Source organism: Nematostella vectensis, chromosome 2, assembly GCF_932526225.1.
Source record: "Nematostella vectensis chromosome 2, jaNemVect1.1, whole genome shotgun sequence".
Classification (NCBI taxonomy): Eukaryota; Metazoa; Cnidaria; class Anthozoa; order Actiniaria; family Edwardsiidae; genus Nematostella; species Nematostella vectensis.
In genome coordinates, this window is record NC_064035.1 from 5,851,076 (window position 1) to 5,871,995 (window position 20,920).

At 44.6% G+C, this 20,920-nt stretch overlaps 1 protein-coding gene across 2 annotated transcripts; it reads left to right on the forward strand.

Annotated features, from left to right (window-relative positions):
* Positions 1-66: 66 nt before the first annotated feature.
* LOC5517854 (repetitive organellar protein) lies at positions 67-19,616 on the forward strand. Of its 2 annotated transcripts, XM_048721989.1 has the most exons (21): positions 67-809; positions 1,096-1,146; positions 1,662-1,719; positions 1,834-1,938; positions 2,530-2,549; positions 2,713-2,844; positions 3,096-3,116; positions 3,212-3,305; positions 4,285-4,346; positions 4,711-4,771; positions 5,557-5,593; positions 6,172-6,224; positions 6,333-6,377; positions 6,684-6,738; positions 6,931-7,034; positions 7,324-7,395; positions 9,136-9,225; positions 9,591-9,632; positions 9,707-9,774; positions 17,740-17,803; positions 18,260-19,616. In XM_048721989.1, the coding sequence occupies exons 1-21, from the start codon at positions 637-639 to the stop codon at positions 18,650-18,652; spliced, it is 1,800 nt and encodes a 599-aa protein (XP_048577946.1). In that variant the 5' UTR covers positions 67-636; the 3' UTR covers positions 18,653-19,616. The 2 variants fall into 2 exon arrangements, with proteins under 2 accessions (XP_048577946.1, XP_032218298.2); XM_032362407.2 differs by lacking the exon at positions 2,713-2,844 and having other exon boundaries at positions 287-809.
* Positions 19,617-20,920: the final 1,304 nt, after the last annotated feature.

The window sequence follows — 20,920 nt, forward strand, 5'->3', positions numbered from 1 at the left end:
CCTCTAGTCGTCCTTGTTCCTTAAAAATACTTGTTCAAAATGAAAATCTCGTATTTACTGGAATTAACGTAGGGAATTAGCGCAGGGATACTGGGTGGTGGGAATTCTCATACTTTGTGTTTTCACAGAAAACAGGTTATAGTGTCCTGATTATGAATTTTTCTTTGTGTTCTCCCTTGAATTTTTAAATTGGTTAACAAATCTGTGTGTTTTTTTTTTTTCATTATTATTTATATTTAGATTACCTATTTTTATTGTGACGAAAAACATAATGTTAGAAAAGAATACGAACCTAACGTTGTCATAGTAACTCCGCTGGCCATTTTGCCACACTTCGACGCTTTGCACGTAACATAGCAATAGATTCCCTCCAGTGGTAACCAACTTTTACTCAACTTATAAAATTTATTTACAATGCCTCAACCAGCGGATGAAAGAGTAATCCCTTACTTATACGGGTTAGATTGAGGTGAAATCCAAGGCTTTCTGGAAAACAATATCGGACTGGATGAAACGCATTATCTATGGTCACAAACTTCGACACTCGAATGGCTTTCTTCAATCCGTTTGTATTGTTTAGATGACTCTGTTATTAAGATTATAAACTTTAAAGATGTGGTTTCCTGACGTTTAATAATGAGTGACACGCCGTTAGAGACTATATGTATTACGGGTTCGAGGCCGCCGTTCAAAAAACCAGCCTGGGTAATAGGACAAGTCGGCGACGAGACAAGTCGATCCCGAGTACAGACGGCCCCGGGACGAACGAGAAATGAGGACGAACGATCGCCCCGATACGCCAGACCAAAGTAAGTCCTACCTGATTTGTATTTGTATAGAACTGTGATGATAGATATGATGATTTTTAAGGCGAATTTTCTTCACAAAGCGGTCACTTTATAGCAGCTATTGTATCGGAAGACGTTAGTACTTTATATTTATATTTTAGATTTTTTTAAATATATATATTGTATAAATGTCAATATTTTGTTATTGATTTGGATATGCAGAGTATAGGAAGTTCTGTATTTACTGTATTCCATTTAAATTACTAATTTTGTTGCTTATTTTAAACATTTCTTGTGCCTTTTCTAGGTCAACTCCTTCTCGACAACTCGACGTCAGTTTGAACAATGCAGCAGCAAGGTGATAAATTGATATTATATTGGGCTTTTTATTTGGGGGGGGGGGTGAGGGGAATCGGACTGTCTTTTTTAGTTGTACTTTTGTAGTATGAAACGTGGGAGTATGAAATTATAACGTGATTTAGATAACAATAAAGCAACCACAATAACATGATTTGATAGACCATTTCCTGGTTAGATTACGATACTTTGGAGCCCAGTGGCGCATTTCTGCCTCTTATTGGTCTAAAACCACAGGCCTCCCAAGTATTTTGACTGTGAGAAGGTCAATTAGAGTTATTATCATTGTCTTTCTGGACTAAATTTACGATTTGTGATCTAACTAATTCAATCATTAGGAGACTCAATAAAATGCAAGACTCAACTGCATTTAATTTTGATACAGCTCCTCTGAAAGCAGTTAAAAACTAAAAAGCTTGACTATTTGTCAAGTCTCTCTAGACTGAGTTTTCTTAGATACGTAGAAACTCCAAGTAATATACAAGTAATGCATGTTCTATTATTTTTTATTTCCAGGTGTTTTAGATTTTCACAAGTGCATAGCGCAAAACGAAGAAAGTCCCTTGAGGGTGAGGTAAGTAGATTTACCAGAGTTAGATATTTTAAATGATGGTTTGAGGTAAACATCTATAAGATAAATTGATCATTCCTCTTTAATTAATATCTAGTTTTTTTATTTGCTCTTTAGGCCCCGATGAGTACTGTTGTCCTCTCTCCTGGGTATGTCCTCTCAAGATCAAAAGAGAAAATCAATGTTACTATCAAGACAGATGACTTTTTCACAGAAAACCAGGTATGCAATCATCATTTGGCATAGCTGTCAACTCACTCACATTAGGTGGTAGTCACAAGATTTTTTACCTCATCACAAGCCTAATTTTTGTGAGAACAATGTTCATACATTCTCTATATTCACCCACATTAATATGGGTGTGAATGTACGATAAAATGTATTTTATTACGAGTGGGGAGGAAGTGAACCGAGATGAGAGTGAAAGTTGCCTAAACTGTTATGAATCACGACTAAAACAGAACCAGATCAATCTATGACAAAAACTACAATAAATTGGCTTTATAACAGATATATTCAGTTCACAAGTTAAGGAAAATATTCGATACACGAACATTTCGTCTGGTTTGCCCGTGGTTACTGATTGAATTGATATAAATCACTAAAAAGGGAGAGATTTGGTGCTCTAATTGGATCCACCTCTTTAACTGCTACTATGGGGTTAGAAAAGTCACAGCTTCTTAGAGTCTAAGATCTTCTTTTAATTATAAAAAAGGTTTTGCAAAATTGCACCCCCGCCCCCAGTAATTAATGGCCGCTCCCTTAATTTATTTTGGCCCTTATTATTTACTTTATTATTCTTTTCTCAACTAGTCATCAAGACACAGAAAAAAGTAAGTGCACCTCTTTATTCTATCACAATGATGAAAATAAGCTAATATATAAAATAACAATAAACAAAATGAAATAAAAAAGATAATTTAAAAATTGGCACTGATATCCATGGCACTGATATCCCGTTGTCCAGCTAACAATTAGAAATGATCTTTATTCCAGTCTAAAGTGTGGTTTAAGTGATGACTCTCTTGTCAACCTTCACCACCAAAACCCTTCTCCACTTTCTTCTCTTCATGATGAAAATGCCTCCACCTCTAAGCTTTCTACTTTTTCTTCTGATGTAAACAAAAGGTTGGTAATGGTACTGTCAAACTTTCAATAAACAAACAAGGATTCTGAAAAATAAACATTTGCCATCTTATAAACTTTGAATAGCATATAACATTGAATGGTAAAGTATTAAAGTTCTAATAATGGATTTTTTTAAAGTCTTGATAAAAACTAATAACCATGAGCTGTTGTATCTATAACTTCTTAAAATCATAAAACTTGACAAAATTCATTTCATTTATACCAATCTACTTTTTTCCTTGCATTTTCAGAACAAAGCCTCCTGATGAAAAGTAAGTATTATTTTTTTACAGAGATGCATAGTTTTGTCTTGTTTGTATGTTTTATTTTGTATTGTATGATTGACACTTTTATTTTTGTGTTAAAGGGACATAAAGATTAGCCAACTGCAACAGCAAATAAATGATCTGATCATGTTCCTTGAAGAAGAAAGACTAAACCACAAGAGCAATATACGGAAGGTGAGGTCAGATAGTTTGTTGGAGGTCATATGTGAGGGTCTTTTCTCGATCTCTTGATGAAGAGTTTAAAACTAAGTGCACATTATATATGCCAAATACAGCAGCTATATTGCAGAGAATCAAAGAGATTTAGTAAATAAACCCCATCTGGTGGCTGGAATATTGGCGGATAATGTCCAAGGATGAGAATTAATGGTACAAAGAATAAACAGTTGGCCAAGAAGCAAAGCTTCAAGGACAACTGTGAAATTTTAAGAACCATTTTTCATCCACGGACATTATCCGCCGATACCACAGTGAGCCAAAGAAGGGGTTTATTTATTTTATATCCCAGCGACTAACTGAAAATGTGAAAAGTGTCTTCTGCACGCGTTGACGTGCACTGGGTGCGAGTGTGTGCTGTTATTTCTGCCATTCGCAAAAGATAAAAATCAAAGCAACAATTTTTTTATTAGAACAAAAACTACCAGCTCAAAACTTGCATTTCAACTGATGGATTTACACCTAGACTGTTTTCTTATTGTTCTGCTGAGAGCTCGAATAGAAATTGAAGCAAAAGTTTTTGATTATGAAATGTCTTCTGAGTGCGCGTTGACATGCATGGGAATGACGCCACAAGTGCACACTGTTGTGAAGTTTTTTGTCATTGTTTTTCTTACTTATTTCAGGATAAATTCTAAAAAATGTATATTGATGATATTTTATAAAAGAAATCAAACATTCCGTTTGTGCCTTCTAGCATTTTGAAATCCTTGTTTGATTCCACTTTGGCTGGACATTATTGCCTGATATTCATCACTGGGATATAAAGGTTCATATTATTATTTTTTTTTATTTCTAAGCTCTTTTCTTGTTTTCGCCAGTAGGGTAACTAGGTGGGACACCTAAAGTCACATTTTTTGTTTTGTAAATCTCAAATGTAAAATGTAGTGATACTATCTGAAACCACTCAATTAATCTTCATTTCATCCTTGTACAGACTGCAGAAAATCACCATCGACATATTGAGAAGATTCATGAAGAGCACCATGAACACATCGGGTAAAATGCGCAAACATGACTTGAGTTATTCATCCAACAGTCCCCTCCATCACCACTTGTATTTACTGTCACTGATCTGCTGCAAATGTATGGGCTGTGCATAACCAGGGGAAGGGGGTGTTGCCCAGGCAATCATTCAACAAAACATTACCCATTTTTTGGCAGTCCCTGAACACCCTTCTTTGTACAAACCTGCATAGGGGGGAGGGGTGGGGGGTGCTAAAGCCTCCCCTTTTCCCCCTTATTGTGATATAAATTTTTCGTTGCAGAGCCGCCAATGTTATTGATGGGGCCACAATGTTTTCCAAGGAAAAAGGTTCATAATACAATTTTGTGTGACCTAATATTTGCTGTGTCTCTTTAGTTCCATTGAGCAGGATCATGAGGATGAAATCAATAAGATGAAAGAGTCCTTTGATAGAAGGGTAGGTTGGGAAAAAATGTGAGCTCAGCCACCTCAAGACACATTCTATTTGAAAGCATAGTTATGGTCGTAGTTTGACTCGTTTTGTAGTAGATTTACCCTGGTACAACAGTTACACAAAAATAGCTTCCAAACCTCGCATCAAAATGCTGGAAGTAGGCATTGAATAGCACGTAAAACCTATTATCACTGAAAGAACACAGTGTTCTTGGAAAGATACATGCAAAATCTCCTTCAGTTCCCCTCCCATGGCCTAAATCCATACCAAATTCTTCCAACGGTTACAGACCCTTGGCGGCGTCCCTTTACCCAAACGGGGGCTGAGTAGCCCTCCACCCAGGATCTAGGGCGAGGTATTCAGTTTTACAGACCTTTGGTGGAACCCCAGTACCCAAACATCAGCTGAGCATCCCTTCTCCACGGATGTACTGTAGAGATAGGTATTCAGTATAACAGACCCTTGACGGTACCCCTATACCCAGACAGGGGCTGCTCCATCCAAGAAATAGGGCTAGATATTCAGTATAACAGACCCTTGGAAGTACCCCTATAACCAGACAGAGGTTGAGGTTACCCTTGAATACTACCCACCATTCCAATTGAACTTAGGGACCACAATTCAGAAAAGAACGTTAAACTGGCTTGTAAGATACAAGGCTCAGCATTATGGGGGAGATGCTGTGTGTGGGGGGAGGTGTGTGGGAGGGAGATGCTGTGTGTGGGAGTATTACAGCATTCAATTTGTTAGTTGAGAAACTGGAGGTGACTTGTTCACTTGCATTCCAGCTAGAGGAGGAATGCTCCAGGGCAGAGGCTGATAAAGGTATCACTTTTTATGATCATCATTATTATACATTGTATTCACTATGTCAATTGTGAATCACGCAATCTGAGGGTCTTCACTAATCAGCTTGCTAATAATGAGCTAGCAGATGAGTGATTCTATGCGGGCAATGCATCTTGAGCCTAGGGTGCGGAGATACTATTGAGAGAAGTGGCGCTTTTGTGCAAATCGCAAATAAATTTTGTTTTCACTAAAGTGTGCTTTCCTGAAACATTATAATCAATAAAGCATTATTGAATTCAGTTATATCCGGAATGAACAATATCTTGCCAAGTGTAATCAGTCTCAACATTATTATTATTATTCTGGATATCACTAAAACCTTGTCCAATAATTGATTATTATCAGCATCAATATCAGCATCATCACAATATTGTTATATGTCATCATGAACATTATTACACCATAGATCATCGCGCTAGTGTTATTATAATCATTATCAATATCATCATGGATCATCATCAACCTTGGTCACTATCATCATCATCATTATGATCATCATTATAATAATTATCATTACTATCAACAAAGAATGATATATCATTGTCTTTTGCCAGTGCAACTGAGAACTGAAATGGAATTTTTACAAGGCGCATTCGAGTCCTATAAGGTAACCACATAAAAATGATAGATTTATTCTTATTTTAATATGACACGGAAAGCCAGGCTTTACAATTTCATTATTATTTTGAATGCCAAATCGCTTTTTTTTTTTCAGGAAACTGTGGCATCTGAGATGGATTACAAGTGGCAGAGAAGAGAGGTAAGGAAGCGCAACAAATAAATTTACGCATTTGTTGATGGTGATTTTTGGTTAATTATCATAAGAAACAAATTTTCTGTTATCTATAATATATTTTAGATCAAATGAATAAACAAGTTTTTGGTCTTATGGCCATGGGAATAATTTTAGTGTTAAAAATAAATTTTATTTTTTGGCTTGAAATATCTGTTATAAGCCTTAAAAATGTAATTAGTCATATAAGGATGACAGCCACTTTTCTTATGATAAAAGATTTATGAGAACAATATTTTGCGCTTCTAATGTTCGGTAACTATGTCATTTTAGAATGAACTCAAACATGAGCATAAAATGTCTACGGAAGAAGCCCTTGGTCAGCAAAGTAAGTCCCCCTTACCCTATCATTCCTCATTTTTGGGGTCTCACACAATCGGATCGACAGCATAAAATTTCAAGCGCTTATGGTTGCATTAAGGGGTATCTTGCAAATGTACTTTATTTTAAATGTATATAAATATTTGATTTTTTAATCAAATATTTTTACCTTGTTTTCACAAATGTTTTTGTTCAATAGGAAAAGAGCTGATCCATGAGAAAAACAAAGAGCTGGATGGATTGAACAAGGAGCATCAGCGACAGATTGAGACCATCGTGGAACAGCATGGCAAAGAGATAGATGTGAGTGCCCTTCCCTCCCCCTCTCTATTGCTGGGCAGGCGTGTATACAGGATTCGCTGGGGGAGGAGGGGGAGGGGTCCACTGCCTTAGGGGTCCGCTATCTTATGGGGAAAGGAAAAGATAGTATTTGACGATCTTTTAATAAGAAATGGCCCTAAAGTGGGACGAAAACATTTTGACAAGACACCGAGCGCTGGTCACGCCTTTACTGGTCTAATATTTGAAGGTTAAGGTTATAACTCCCTCACAGCATAGATAGTGAGTCAGCCTTCAACATTTTTCTTCTCAGCGCTTGATGGAAAAGTTCGCAGAATGTGTGCAGGACTCTGAGAACCTCAAGAAAGTACTTACAGAAATGCAGGTATTGTGATTGTATTTAAAAAAATACACAGCTAAACCTCCAACAGACATGCTCAGCACCGTCAAATGTGTCCCCCATGTGGTGGAACCTCCATATAACAGATACCCTTGGAACTGTGAGATGGAACCTCCATATAACAGATACCCTTGGAACTGTGAGATGGAACTTCCATGTAACAGATACCCTTGGAACTGTGAGATAGAACCTCCATATAACAGATACCCTTGGAACTGTGAGATGGAACCTCCATATAACAGATACCCTTGGAACTGTGAGATGGAACTTCCATGTAACAGATACCCTTGGAACTATGAGATGGAACCTCGATATAACGGAAACCCCCTGAACCAAAAGATGTGCCTTTTATAAAGTGGAACCTCGATATAACGGACACCCTCGGAAATGAAAGATGCACTGTTTATGTAGATGTGGCCTCTAGTGTCCACTATATAGAAGACAAAAGGATGTTATAATGTTACCCTCTTTTAATTATGATGTATTGATACTTCAAATTTAGGGTTTGGGGGATGTACAGGACCCGAAATGATCCCCAAAAGTTCCCCAACTGATCCCGGGACCCGAAACAATCCCCAGGAGTCCCCGAAATGAACCCTAAGGAATTGCAGTAATGGACAAACAAAAGGAATGTGGAAGGATTGGCTTTCAGTTTTAAAAACATATGAAACATTTTAGCATCATTTCTGTTACTATCCAGAAATTTGCATTAACTAAAACCATAGTATTAAGATTTTTATATACGACTGCGCTGGAAATACAGCTTTCGACAGCTTGGTTGAGTCAGCAATTGGGGTCAAAAAACAATTCCCGTGATGGTAATTTGAAGAACCAGGCGTGAATAAATCATTTATACATAACAAGCCATAAAAGAAAGTCTCCACAGATAATACATGCCTCTGCTTCCCTGTAGGGAAATGTTTGTTTGTGTTTTGTGAATTATTAAGACCTATCATAAAGAGAGATAGAGAGAGATGCAGTGGTGTACGCGCGACTACATGAGGAAATTCTAAACTCACATATTGCTTTCAACAAAAGCCACATCTCTTAATATTTTGCAACGGGAGTAAAAGGGTTGTTCGAGTGCATTACTCAGTGTACTTTTGTCATTCCATCTTCTCGGCCAAACCGGCTGTCAGTAAATATTCGCTCGTGTGAACATGGATTTCGTGGTGAAATACACGTTTGGTTGTCACATGAATATAGATATTTTTAGGGGTGATGTTTACCGGAAACGAGACTAGTGTCAGAGTCATGTGTTGGAACTGCAAATGTTTCGAAGGTCAAAAGTTTGGTTGTTCTGAGCAAGGCTGTGCTATGTTTATGCTGTACCTTTCAGTAGCAATTAAAAGTTGTGTATTTGTTTTGGACTCTATTTATGGCTTTACCGCCGGGGCAATGTAATAAATAGAAGTATTGTATTGGAATTTAAGTTTTTTAAGTCATGTTATTTAGAAATAGATTCGCTGTCAACCCTTAATTATGCTTTAAGAGTTGAAAGTGCTTTCTTCTGCTTTCCCAATGTCCATTACCGCAATTCCGTGGGGTTGATTTCGGGGACTCCTCGGTATCGTTTTGGGTCCCGGGATCAGTTGGGCACTTTTGGGGATCATTTTGGGTCCTGGGATCGTTTCGGGTCCTGGGATCATTTCGGGTCCTGTACATGGGATCTGTTTTTATATGATAAGGATTCTGGTTGATTGAAAGTATCGGCTTCAATTCAAGGTTATGACAAAGGAGAATGCAAGTCTCAAGGAAAAGCTGAAAAGCACATCTGATAAGCTGCGCAAGACCACCGTGGAGCTGGAGGACAAGGTTAGTACTGTCAGATAAAACTATTTCAGATAGTTCAGGTAAGATTTGATTACCACGGCATCAAATCGTGTCTAGCATAAATAACGCTTTTTTTCTTTCATAACGGGTAACAGGAATACTAAATTGAACTTTTAAGAGTATGACTTATGCAGGCTCGTACACAGGGGGTGCGCAGGGTGCGCTATACGATACCTATGACTGCGCACACTGCCATTGCGAATCCTGGGTACGTGCCTGTTATCTGTTAAACATGAGTAAAATATTGTCACTTGCTCGCTGACGTCATGTATCTTTTGCCTGAATGTTGTGGTACTTTGCATACACTTTGTGTAAAGCCAATCATTCTTTCTTTTTTATCATTTTAGAAAGTCAAGCTGGCAGGCTATGAAGAACACTTTGCAGAAAAGGTATGCCAAATATTTCCACCAATTGCTTATTTGATTCCAATTTATTCATTAGCTGGCTTGTTCTCCTCTTCCAGGTTGCTGAAGTAGATAACAAGTATTCTAACCGTATTCACGGTTTGATGTCAGACAACACAGATCTAAGGTATAGGGAGCCAAATCATACAAGAGTGTGTGTGTGTGGGGGGGGGGGGACCAAACCACACAAGAGTGTTAGGGGGGTAGGGAGCCAAACCACACAAGAGTGTTAGGGGGGTAGGAAGCCAAACCACACAAGAGTGTTAGGGGGGGGGGGGGGTACGGAGCCAAACCACACAAGAGTGTTAGGGGGGTAGGGAGCCAAACCACACAAGAGTGTTAGGGGGGTAGGGAGCCAAACCACACAAGAGTGTTAGGGGGGGTAGGGAGCCAAACCACACAAGAGTGTGTAGGGGGGGTAGGGAGCCAAACCATACAAGAGTGTGTAGGGGGATAGGGAGCCAAACCACACAAGAGTGTGTAGGGGGGTAGGGAGCCAAACCACACAAGAGTGTGTAGAGGGATAGGGAGCCCAACCACACAAGAGTGTGTAGGGGGGTAGGGAGCCAAACCATACAAGAGTGTGTAGAGGGATAGGGAGCCAAACCACACAAGAGTGTGTAGAGGGATAGGGAGCCAAACCACACAAGAGTGTGTGGGGGGGGGGGGGAGCCAAACCACACAAGAGTGTGTAGAGGGATAGGGAGCCGCCAAACTACACAAGAGTGTGTAGGGGGGTAGGGAGCCAAACCACACAAGAGTGTTAGGGGGGTAGGGAGCCAAACCACACAAGAGTGTTAGGGGGGGTAGGGAGCCAAACCACACAAGAGTGTGTAGGGGGGGGTAGGGAGCCAAACCATACAAGAGTGTGTAGGGGGATAGGGAGCCAAACCACACAAGAGTGTGTAGGGGGGTAGGGAGCCAAACCACACAAGAGTGTGTAGAGGGATAGGGAGCCCAACCACACAAGAGTGTGTAGGGGAATAGGGAGCCAAACCATACAAGAGTGTGTAGAGGGATAGGGAGCCAAACCACACAAGAGTGTGTAGAGGGATAGGGAGCCAAACCACACAAGAGTGTGTGTGGGGGGGGGGGGGGGGGGAGCCAAACCACACAAGAGTGTGTAGAGGGATAGGGAGCCAAACTACACAAGAGTGTGTAGGGGGGTAGGGAGCCAAACCACACAAGAGTGTGTAGGGGGATAGGGAGCCAAACCATACAAGAGTGTGTAGAGGGATAGGGAGCCAAACCACACAAGAGTGTGTAGAGGGATAGGGAGCCCAACCACACAAGAGTGTTAGGGGGATAGGGAGCCAAACTACACAATAGTGTGTAGGAGGATAGGGAGCCAAACCACACAAGAGTGTAGGAGTATAGGGAGCCAAACCACACAAGAGTGTTAGGGGGATAGGGAGCCAAACTACACAAGAGTGTGTAGGGGGGTAGGGAGCTAAACTACACAAGAGTGTGTAGGGGGATAGGGAGCCCAACCACACAAGAGTGTGTAGGAGGGTAGGGAGCCAAACTACACAAGAGTGTGTAGGGGGATAGGGAGCCAAACCACACAAGAGTGTGTAGGGGGATAGGGAGCCAAACCACACAAGAGTGTGTAGGGGGGTAGGGAGCCAAACCACACAAGAGTGTGTAGGGGGATAGGGAGCCAAACCAAACAAGAGTGTATAGGGGGATAGGGAGCCCAACCACACAAGAGTGTGTAGGGGGGTAGGGAGCCCAACCACACAATAGTGTGTAGGGGGGTAGGAAGCCCAATCACACAAGAGTGTGTAGGGGGGTAGGGAGCCCAACCACACAAGAGTGTGTAGGGGGGTAGGAAGCCCAATCACACAAGAGTGTGTAGGGGGTTAGGGAGCCAAACCACACAAGAGTGTGTAGGGGGGTAGGGAGCCCAACCACACAAGAGTGTGTAGGGGGATAGGGAGCCAAACCACACAAGAGTGTGTAGGGGGGTAGGGAGCCAAACCACACAAGAGTGTGTAGGGGGGTAGGGAGCCAAACCACACAAGAGTGTGTAGAGGGATAGGGAGCCCAACCACACAAGAGTGTGTAGGGGGGTAGGGAGCCAAACCACACAAGAGTGTGTAGAGGGATAGGGAGCCCAACCACACAAGAGTGTGTAGGGGGGTAGGGAGCCAAACCACACAAGAGTGTGTAGAGGGATAGGGAGCCCAACCACACAAGAGTGTGTAGGGGGATAGGGAGCCAAACCACACAAGAGTGTGTAGAGGGATAGGGAGCCCAACCACACAAGAGTGTGTAGGGGGATAGGGAGCCAAACCACACAAGAGTGTGTAGGGGGGTAGGGAGCCCAACCACACAAGAGTGTGTAGGGGGATAGGGAGCCCAACCACACAAGAGTGTGTAGAGGGATAGGGAGCCAAACCACACAAGAGTGTGTAGGGGGGGGGGGGGGTAGGGAGCCAAACCACACAAGAGTGTTAGGAGGGGGGGGTAGGGAGCCAAACCACACAAGAGTGTTAGGAGGGGGGGTAGGGAGCCAAACCACACAAGAGTGTGTAGGGGTATAGGGAGCCCAATCACACAAGAGTGTGTAGGGGGATAGGGAGCCAAACCACACAAGAGTGTGTAGGGGAGTAGGGAGCCCAACCACACAAGAGTGTGTAGGGGCATAGGGAGCCAAACCACACAAGAGTGTGTAGGGGGATAGGGAGCCAAACCACACAAGAGTGTGTAGGGGGATAGGGAGCCCAACCACACAAGAGTGTGTAGGGGGATAGGGAGCCAAACCACACAAGAGTGTGTAGGGCGATAGGGAGCCAAACCACACAAGAGTGTGTAGGGGGATAGGGAGCCAAACTACACAAGAGTGTGTAGGGGGATAGGGAGCCAAACCACACAAGAGTGTGTAGGGGGATAGGGAGCCAAACCAAACAAGAGTGTATAGGGGGGTAGGGAGCCCAACCACACAATAGTGTGTAGGGGGATAGGGAGCCCAACCACACAATAGTGTGTAGAGGGATAGGGAGCCAAACCATACAAGAGTGTGTAGGGGGATAGGGAGCCAAACTACACAAGAGTGTGTAGTGGGATAAGGAGCCAAACTACACAAGAGTGTGTAGGGGGGGGGTAGGGAGCCAAACCACACAAGAGTTTGTAGGGGGGGTAGGGAGCCAAACTACACAAGAGTGTGTAGAGGGATAGGGAGCCAAACCACACAAGAATGTGTAGGGATATAGGGAGCCCAACCACACAAGAGAGTGTAGAGGGATAGGGAGCCCAATCACACAAGAGTGTGTAGGGGGTAGGGAGCCCAACCACACAAGAGTGTGTAGGGGGATAGGGAGCCCAACCACACAAGAGTGTGTAGGGGGGTAGGGAGCCAAACCACACAAGAGTGTGTAGGGGGGTAGGGAGCCAAACCACACAAGAGTGTGTAGGGGGGTAGGGAGCCAAAGCACACAAGAGTGTGTAGAGGGATAGGGAGCCCAACCACACAAGAGTGTGTAGGGGGGTAGGGAGCCAAACCACACAAGAGTGTGTAGAGGGATAGGGAGCCCAACCACACAAGAGTGTGTAGGGGGGTAGGGAGCCAAACCACACAAGAGTGTGTAGAGGGATAGGGAGCCCAACCACACAAGAGTGTGTAGGGGGATAGGGAGCCAAACCACACAAGAGTGTGTAGAGGGATAGGGAGCCCAACCACACAAGAGTGTGTAGGGGGATAGGGAGCCAAACCACACAAGAGTGTGTAGGGGGGTAGGGAGCCCAACCACACAAGAGTGTGTAGGGGGATAGGGAGCCAAACCAAACAAGAGTGTATAGGGGGGTAGGGAGCCCAACCACACAATAGTGTGTAGGGGGATAGGGAGCCCAACCACACAATAGTGTGTAGAGGGATAGGGAGCCAAACCATACAAGAGTGTGTAGGGGGATAGGGAGCCAAACTACACAGGAGTGTGTAGTGGGATAGGGAGCCAAACTACACAAGAGTGTGTAGGGGGGGTAGGGAGCCAAACCACACAAGAGTTTGTAGGGGGGTAGGGAGCCAAACTACACAAGAGTGTGTAGAGGGATAGGGAGCCAAACCACACAAGAGTGTGTAGGGGTATAGGGAGCCCAACCACACAAGAGAGTGTAGAGGGATAGGGAGCCCAACCACACAAGAGTGTGTAGGGGGATAGGGAGCCCAACCACACAAGAGTGTGTAGGGGGGTAGGGAGCCAAACCACACAAGAGTGTGTAGGGGGATAGGGAGCCAGACCACACAAGAGTGTGTAGGGGGATAGGGAGCCAAACCACACAAGAGTGTGTAGGGGGATACGGAGCCAAATCACACAAGAGTGTGTAGGGGGGTAGGGAGCCAAACTACACAAGAGTGTGTAGAGGGATAGGGAGCCAAACCACACTAGAGTGTTAGGGGGATAGGGAGCCAAACCACACAAGAGTGTGTAGGGGGATAGGGAGCCAAACCACACAAGAGTGTGTAGGGGGATAGGGAGCCAAATCACACAAGAGTGTGTAGGGGGGTAGGGAGCCAAACCACACAAGAGTGTGTAGGGGGATAGGGAGCCAAACCATACAAGAGTGTGTAGGGGGATAGGGAGCCCAACCACACAAGAGTGTGTAGGGGGATAGGGAGCCAAACCACACAAGAGTGTGTAGGGGGATAGGGAGCCCAACCACACAAGAGTGTGTGTGTGGGGGGGGGGAGCCAAACCACACAAGAGTGTGTAGGGGGATAGGGAGCCAAACCACACAAGAGTGTGTAGGGGGACAGGGAGCCCAACCACACAAGAGTGTGTAGGGGTATAGGGAGCCAAACCATACAAGAGTGTGTAGGGGGATAGGGAGCCAAACCATACAAGAGTGTGTAGGGGGATAGGGAGCCCAACCACACAAAAGTGTGTAGGGGGATAGGGAGCCAAACCACACAAGAGTGTGTATAGGGGGATAGGGAGCCAAACCACACAAGAGTGTGTGTGGGGGGGGGGGGGGGGGGGGGAGCCAAACCACACAAGAGTGTGTAGAGGGATAGGGAGCCAAACCATACAAGAGTGTGTAGGGGGATAGGGAGCCAAACCACACAAGAGTGTGTAGGGGGATAGGGAGCCAAACCACACAAGAGTGTGTAGGGGGGTAGGGAGCCCAACCACACAAGAGTGTGTAGGGGGACAGGGAGCCCAACCACACAAGAGTGTGTAGGGGGATAGGGAGCCAAACCAAACAAGAGTGTGTAGGGGGATAGGGGGCCAAACCAAACAAGAGTGTGTAGGGGGATAGGGAGCCAAACCACACAAGAGTGTGTAGGGGGATAGGGAGCCCAATCACACAAGAGTGTGTAGGGGGATAGGGAGCCCAACCACACAAGAGTGTGTAGGGGGATAGGGAGCCCAACCACACAAGAGTGTGTAGGGGGATAGGGAGCCCAACCACACAAGAGTGTGCAGGGGGATAGGGAGCCCAACCACACAAGAGTGTGTAGAGGGATAGGGAGCTAAACCACACAAGAGTGTAGGAGTATAGGGAGCCAAACCACACAAGAGGGTGTAGGGGGATAGGGAGCCAAACCACACTAGAGTGTGTAGGGGGATAGGGAGCCAAACTACACAAGAGTGTGTAGGGGGATAGGGAGCCCAATCACACAAGAGTGTGTAGGGGGATAGGGAGCCCAACCACACAAGAGTGTGTAGGGGGATAGGGAGCCCAACCACACAAGAGTGTGTAGGGGGGTAGGGGGCCAAACCACACAAGAGTGTGTAGGGGGATAGGGAGCCAAACCACACAAGAATGTGTAGGGGGATAGGGAGCCCAATCACACAAGAGTGTGTAGAGGGATAGGGAGCCCAATCACACAAGAGTGTGTAGGGGGGTAGGGAGCCAAACCATACAAGAGTGTGTAGAGGGATAGGGAGCCCAACCACACAAGAGTATGTAGGGGGGTAGGGAGCCCAACCACACAAGAGTGTGTAGGGGGGTAGGGAGCCAAACTACACAAGAGTGTGTAGGGGGATAGGGAGCCCAACCACACAAGAGTGTGTAGAGGGATAGGGAGCTAAACCACACAAGAGTGTAGGAGTATAGGGAGCCAAACTACACAAGAGGGTGTAGGGGGATAGGGAGCCCAACCACACAAGAGTGTGTAGGGGGGTAGGGAGCCCAACCACACAAGAGGGTGTAGGGGGGTAGGGAGCCCAACCACACAAGAGTGTGTAGGGGGGTAGGGAGCCAAACTACACAAGAGTGTGTAGGGGGATAGGGAGCCCAACCACACAAGAGTGTAGGAGTATAGGGAGCCAAACCACACAAGAGGGTGTAGGGGGATAGGGAGCCAAACCACACAAGAGTGTGTAGGGGGATAGGGAGCCCAACCACACAAGAGTGTGTAGGGGGATAGGGAGCCAAACTACACAAGAGTGTGTAGGGGGGTAGGGGGCCAAACCAAACAAGAGTGTGTAGCGGATAGGGAGCCAAACCACACAAGAGTGTGTAGGGGGATAGGGAGCCCAACCACACAAGAGTGTGTAGGGGGATAGGGAGCCCAACCACACAAGAGGGTGTAGGGGGATAGGGAGCCCAACCACACAAGAGTGTGTAGGGGGGTAGGGAGCCCAACCACACAAGAGTGTGTAGGGGGGTAGGGAGCCCAACCACACAAGAGTGTGTAGGGGGGTAGGGAGCCAAACCACACTAGAGTGTGTAGGGGGATAGGGAGCCCAACCACACAAGAGTGTAGGAGTATAGGGAGCCAAACCACACAAGAGGGTGTAGGGGGATAGGGAGCCAAACCACACAAGAGTGTGTAGGGGGATAGGGAGCCAAACCACACAAGAGTGTGTAGGGGGATAGGGAGCCAAACTACACAAGAGTGTGTAGGGGGGTAGGGGGCCAAACCAAACAAGAGTGTGTAGGGGATAGGGAGCCAAACCACACAAGAGTGTGTAGGGGGATAGGGAGCCCAACCACACAAGAGTGTGTAGGGGGATAGGGAGCCCAACCACACAAGAGTGTGTAGGGGGATAGGGGGCCAAACCACACAAGAGTGTGTAGGGGGATAGGGAGCCCAACCACACAAGAGTGTGTAGGGGGGTAGGGAGCCCAACCACACAAGAGTGTGTAGGGGGGTAGGGAGCCAAACTACACAAGAGTGTGTAGGGGGATAGGGAGCCCAACCACACAAGAGTGTGTAGGGGGGTAGGAAGCCAAACCACACAAGAGTGTGTAGGGGGATAGGGGGCCAAACCACACAAGAGTGTGTAGGGGGGTAGGGAGCCCAATCACACAAGAGTGTGTAGGGGGATAGGGAGCGCAACCACACAAGAGTGTGTAGGGGGATAGGGAGCCAAACCACACAAGAGTGTGTAGGGGGATAGGGAGCCCAACCACACAAGAGTGTGTAGGGGGGTAGGGAGCCCAATCACACAAGAGTGTGTAGGGGGATAGGGAGCCCAACCACACAAGAGTGTGTACAGGGATAGGGAGCCAGACCACACAAGAGTGTGTAGGGGGATAGGGAGTCAAACCACACAAGAGTGTGTAGGGGGATAGGGAGCCAGACCACACAAGAGTATGTAGGGGGATAGGGAGCCAAACTACACAAGAGTGTGTAGGGGGGTAGGGAGCCAGACCACACAAGAGTGTGTAGGGGGATAGGGAGCCAAACCACACAAGAGTGTGTAGGGGGATAGGGAGCCGAACCACACAAGAGTGTGTAGGGGGATAGGGAGCCCAACCACACAAGAGTGTGTAGGGGGGTAGGGAGCCAAACTACACAAGAGTGTGTAGGGGGATAGGGAGCCCAACCACACAAGAGTGTGTAGGGGGGTAGGGAGCCAAACCACACAAGAGTGTGTAGGGGGATAGGGAGCCCAACCACACAAGAGTGTGTAGGGGGGTAGGGAGCCCAACCACACAAGAGTGTGTAGGGGATATAGGGGGGGGGGCGGCAAAACACTCACTCTGGGATGAATTATTGCGTGTTGCTAGTTGTGATCACAGGCGCAGGCACTAAGCTAAAAAGCGTAGAGCTAATATATAAACTTGTAGTGGATGGCATTTATGGACTAAATAAAGTAAAACGCTGATTACCTTATTCTTGATTGTCTTGTCGGTCTAGACGACACTATGTGAAGAAGTGTGAGGAAGTCATCCGACTGCAATCCCACCGTGACATTCAAGAGGTAAGCATCAGCGTTCCCTCCTCTATGATATAAGCTATGGGAGGGGAGATATATAAGCTATGGGAGGTTAAAACCCCCCTCCCATTTATGATATAACCACACATAAACCAGAGGGCACTATCCATCCAACACCCTCTTCCCTTCATGATCTAACTAATAAACTAGGGGGGCACTATCCATCTAAACTCACTCCAAACCCCGCTCGTGTATACAACCGCTTAACATAGTGGCCCACAGGTCTCATGAGGCGTCGTGTTGTGAATTGTGAGCCACGAAATATGATTCATGGTACACGCTTTGTAATATGATTCATGGTACACGCTTCGTAATATGATTCGTGTTACACGCTTTGTAATATGATTCATGTTACGCGCGTTATAATGTGATTCATAGAACACGCTTTGTAAAACTGTTTAGGGAGGTAAATTGTATGAATAAACGGCTGGATGTTTTCAGGGGGAAAGTTTGCGGAGCGCAAAGGACACGATGCAAGCCGTTATCAAAGCGCGAACAAGAAGCAACGTCAGCCTTACTGTACTGCGAGTCAGTGGTCAACATTCGCAACCTCAGCACTCAACGTCAAGGGTAACTAAGCGACGGTCCAGCCTACCGATCACAGAACAGGAAATCGCTATTGCAGTACAAGACACTTCTGCGATCAGCACAGAAACTACACAGACTTCAGACGTTGACTTTTCTAGGCCTTCCGCAAACCATATGCGACCGCATACTTCACAGCACATAAGACACGCGACGACACCACGACACGCTGCCAGAGAAAGCTTTCTCCCGACTCCCGTCAACATATCTGAGCAAGGACTTCAGAGGCTAAAGATTGACAATGGGTAACATCTGTCTTAGCTATATTATGCCGGAGAATGCTTGCTCCCGACTCCCGTAAACATATCTGAGCAAGGACTGCAGAGGCTAAAGATTGGCAATGGGTAAACTCAAGGGCACCCAACGACGAAAATTTCACAACCGGCCTAATGAGTTAAGATACCGTTTTTATTCGTTTGCAGCCATTTTTTATACAGTATAGAGCTTTCCTAGATATTTTCTATCTGTTCGGATTTGCTAGGCGAAATTACAGCCATCCGAAAAACCTAGTTACTCATCCCGAGGCATCCGGAACTCCTAGCGATTCTAAGATCCTTAAGCGAAATTTCTAGGTAATGTCCCTTGTATACTCGCTCCCGAAAATACTAGGGTTCATTTTTTTAGCATGTCGGACGTAAAAATCTCCCAAAACTTGTGATGGTGGTAACAAAAGCAACTCCGAAAAAACATAGGTGATCCAGCTCTCTTTCCGAGAAACATAGGTGATCTAGAAATACAAATTCCGAAAAAAGTAGACATTTCTAGGCCGACCCCGAAATCCGGTAGGTGACCTTGCTTCCGAACAGATATTTGACCGAAAATGGTCGTTGGGTGCCCTTGGTAACTATCTGTTCTAGCTATATTATACCAAAGAATGCTTGCTCCCGACCCCCGTGAATGACCAGAGCAAGGACTGTAGAGATTGACAATATCGAACTATCTGGCCTAGCTACTATGCCAAAGAATGCTTTCCAGTCCCGACTCCAATAAATATATCTGAGAAAGGATATTTAATTCCAAACATCTCAGAACTGCGTTTTTCTATCGCAATGCGCGTGTTTTCAAATATGACGTTTTTAGAAGTATGTAAAGAAGTAAAGATATTTGGTTTTTAAAAGATAGTATATTTGTAAGAAAAAGCTATATTACCAACACATTCGTGGATATAAAGTTCTTTACCGATTCCAGGAAAATAAAGTTTGTTTCCTTTCAATGTCCAGTTATATATATAAAAAAAAAACTTCAAACACGACCCAAGTATAAGAACCACCATATGATAAAGTAAATTGGAATTTCTTGTTGACATAACTTCATATCAACAATCCCCCTGGGGACGCTCATGTTCCAGCGTATTGTATTCAAGCTGTTTGACTTCGCACCTTTCTTGTTACCGGGTAATTTTTTTTCTTTCCTCTTTTATTGTATTTTTGCCTGTCAGTATACACACTGTAAGTATTAGAAGCTCATGTGGTAGATATAAACGACGCCGACCCATGTGCGGCCCCCCCAACGCTCGGGGAGATGGGGGAGTTCTTCAGGGTAAAAGTGATAGGGATGCTCGTTGGGAAATTCAAAAAATACCCCAAAAAATACCTTGCACGAATAATTGAATAATTTCTTTATTTTTTTTAAATATCGGAAAACCGATACGTAGATTTGTGGACGGCAACGAGGTAAATATTCTTTGCCTAAAAAATCGATCCGTCCACTCTTCTCAAAGATTATAGAGTTGGAAACGCAAACCGGAAGTAGAATTATCTACGCATGCGCAATTTTAATTTTACTTAAAAGTATAAAGCCTGGTTACAAATGCGAATGTTGTGAAAGAATTTTGTTATCAAAATATCGGCTTTTCTCTCGCTTTTTAACAATGAAATATGCATTGAAACAACTCTTTTTTTTTTTTTTTTTGCTTAAATCAGCACTTCAGGTCGCTAAGTTGGTGCCCTAGGTTAGAAATCATGCTCTCCTTTTTTGTTTTACAGCATTTACTATTTTATTACGTTTTTCTCGCCAGTTTCGGCGTTTGTTTTCGAAAATAGGAAACTATTGAGAACCAATTTCCGCGAAGCTGGGTCAAGGTTTTTCGCCTCTTCCGCTTCAAGTGTACCGGCAAGGATTTACCATAGCAAACAACCAATCAGAAAGCGAGATTATGCGCAAGTGTTGTAGGAATATACTGTATATTACCTCCCCTCCTACCGCGAGCTAAAACGCAGAAAACTGCTGTCCCCAACAACGAAAAAGCTTCTTGTTCTATGGTAGCCGCTTCTCAAGTGAACCCGTAGTAAACAACTGCCTAACAAAATAATCAAGGTCACGTGATAACTAAGCGCAAGTCCTGTTACACCAAACGACAGCATGATACACTTTTTTTATAAGAGCGTCCAGCCTGAGATTTCATTAAATTTTTAAGAACATGCCGAGAACAGCACGTCAGGAGAAAATGCCGTTTTGTCGTTTAGCAAGAAATGGCAAGAATATACGATTTTCTCAAGACTCGCCTTAAAAATTTGC

Bases quoted from the DNA above. Each gene is read 5' to 3' on its own strand.
- LOC5517854 (XM_048721989.1), top strand. From the start codon at position 637: ATGAGTGACACGCCGTTAGAGACTATATGTATTACGGGTTCGAGGCCG. The intron at 2,845-3,095 runs GTTGGTAATGGT...TTGCATTTTCAG, and splicing joins TCTTCTGATGTAAACAAAAG to AACAAAGCCTCCTGATGAAA. The intron at 6,378-6,683 runs GTAAGGAAGCGC...ATGTCATTTTAG, and splicing joins ACAAGTGGCAGAGAAGAGAG to AATGAACTCAAACATGAGCA.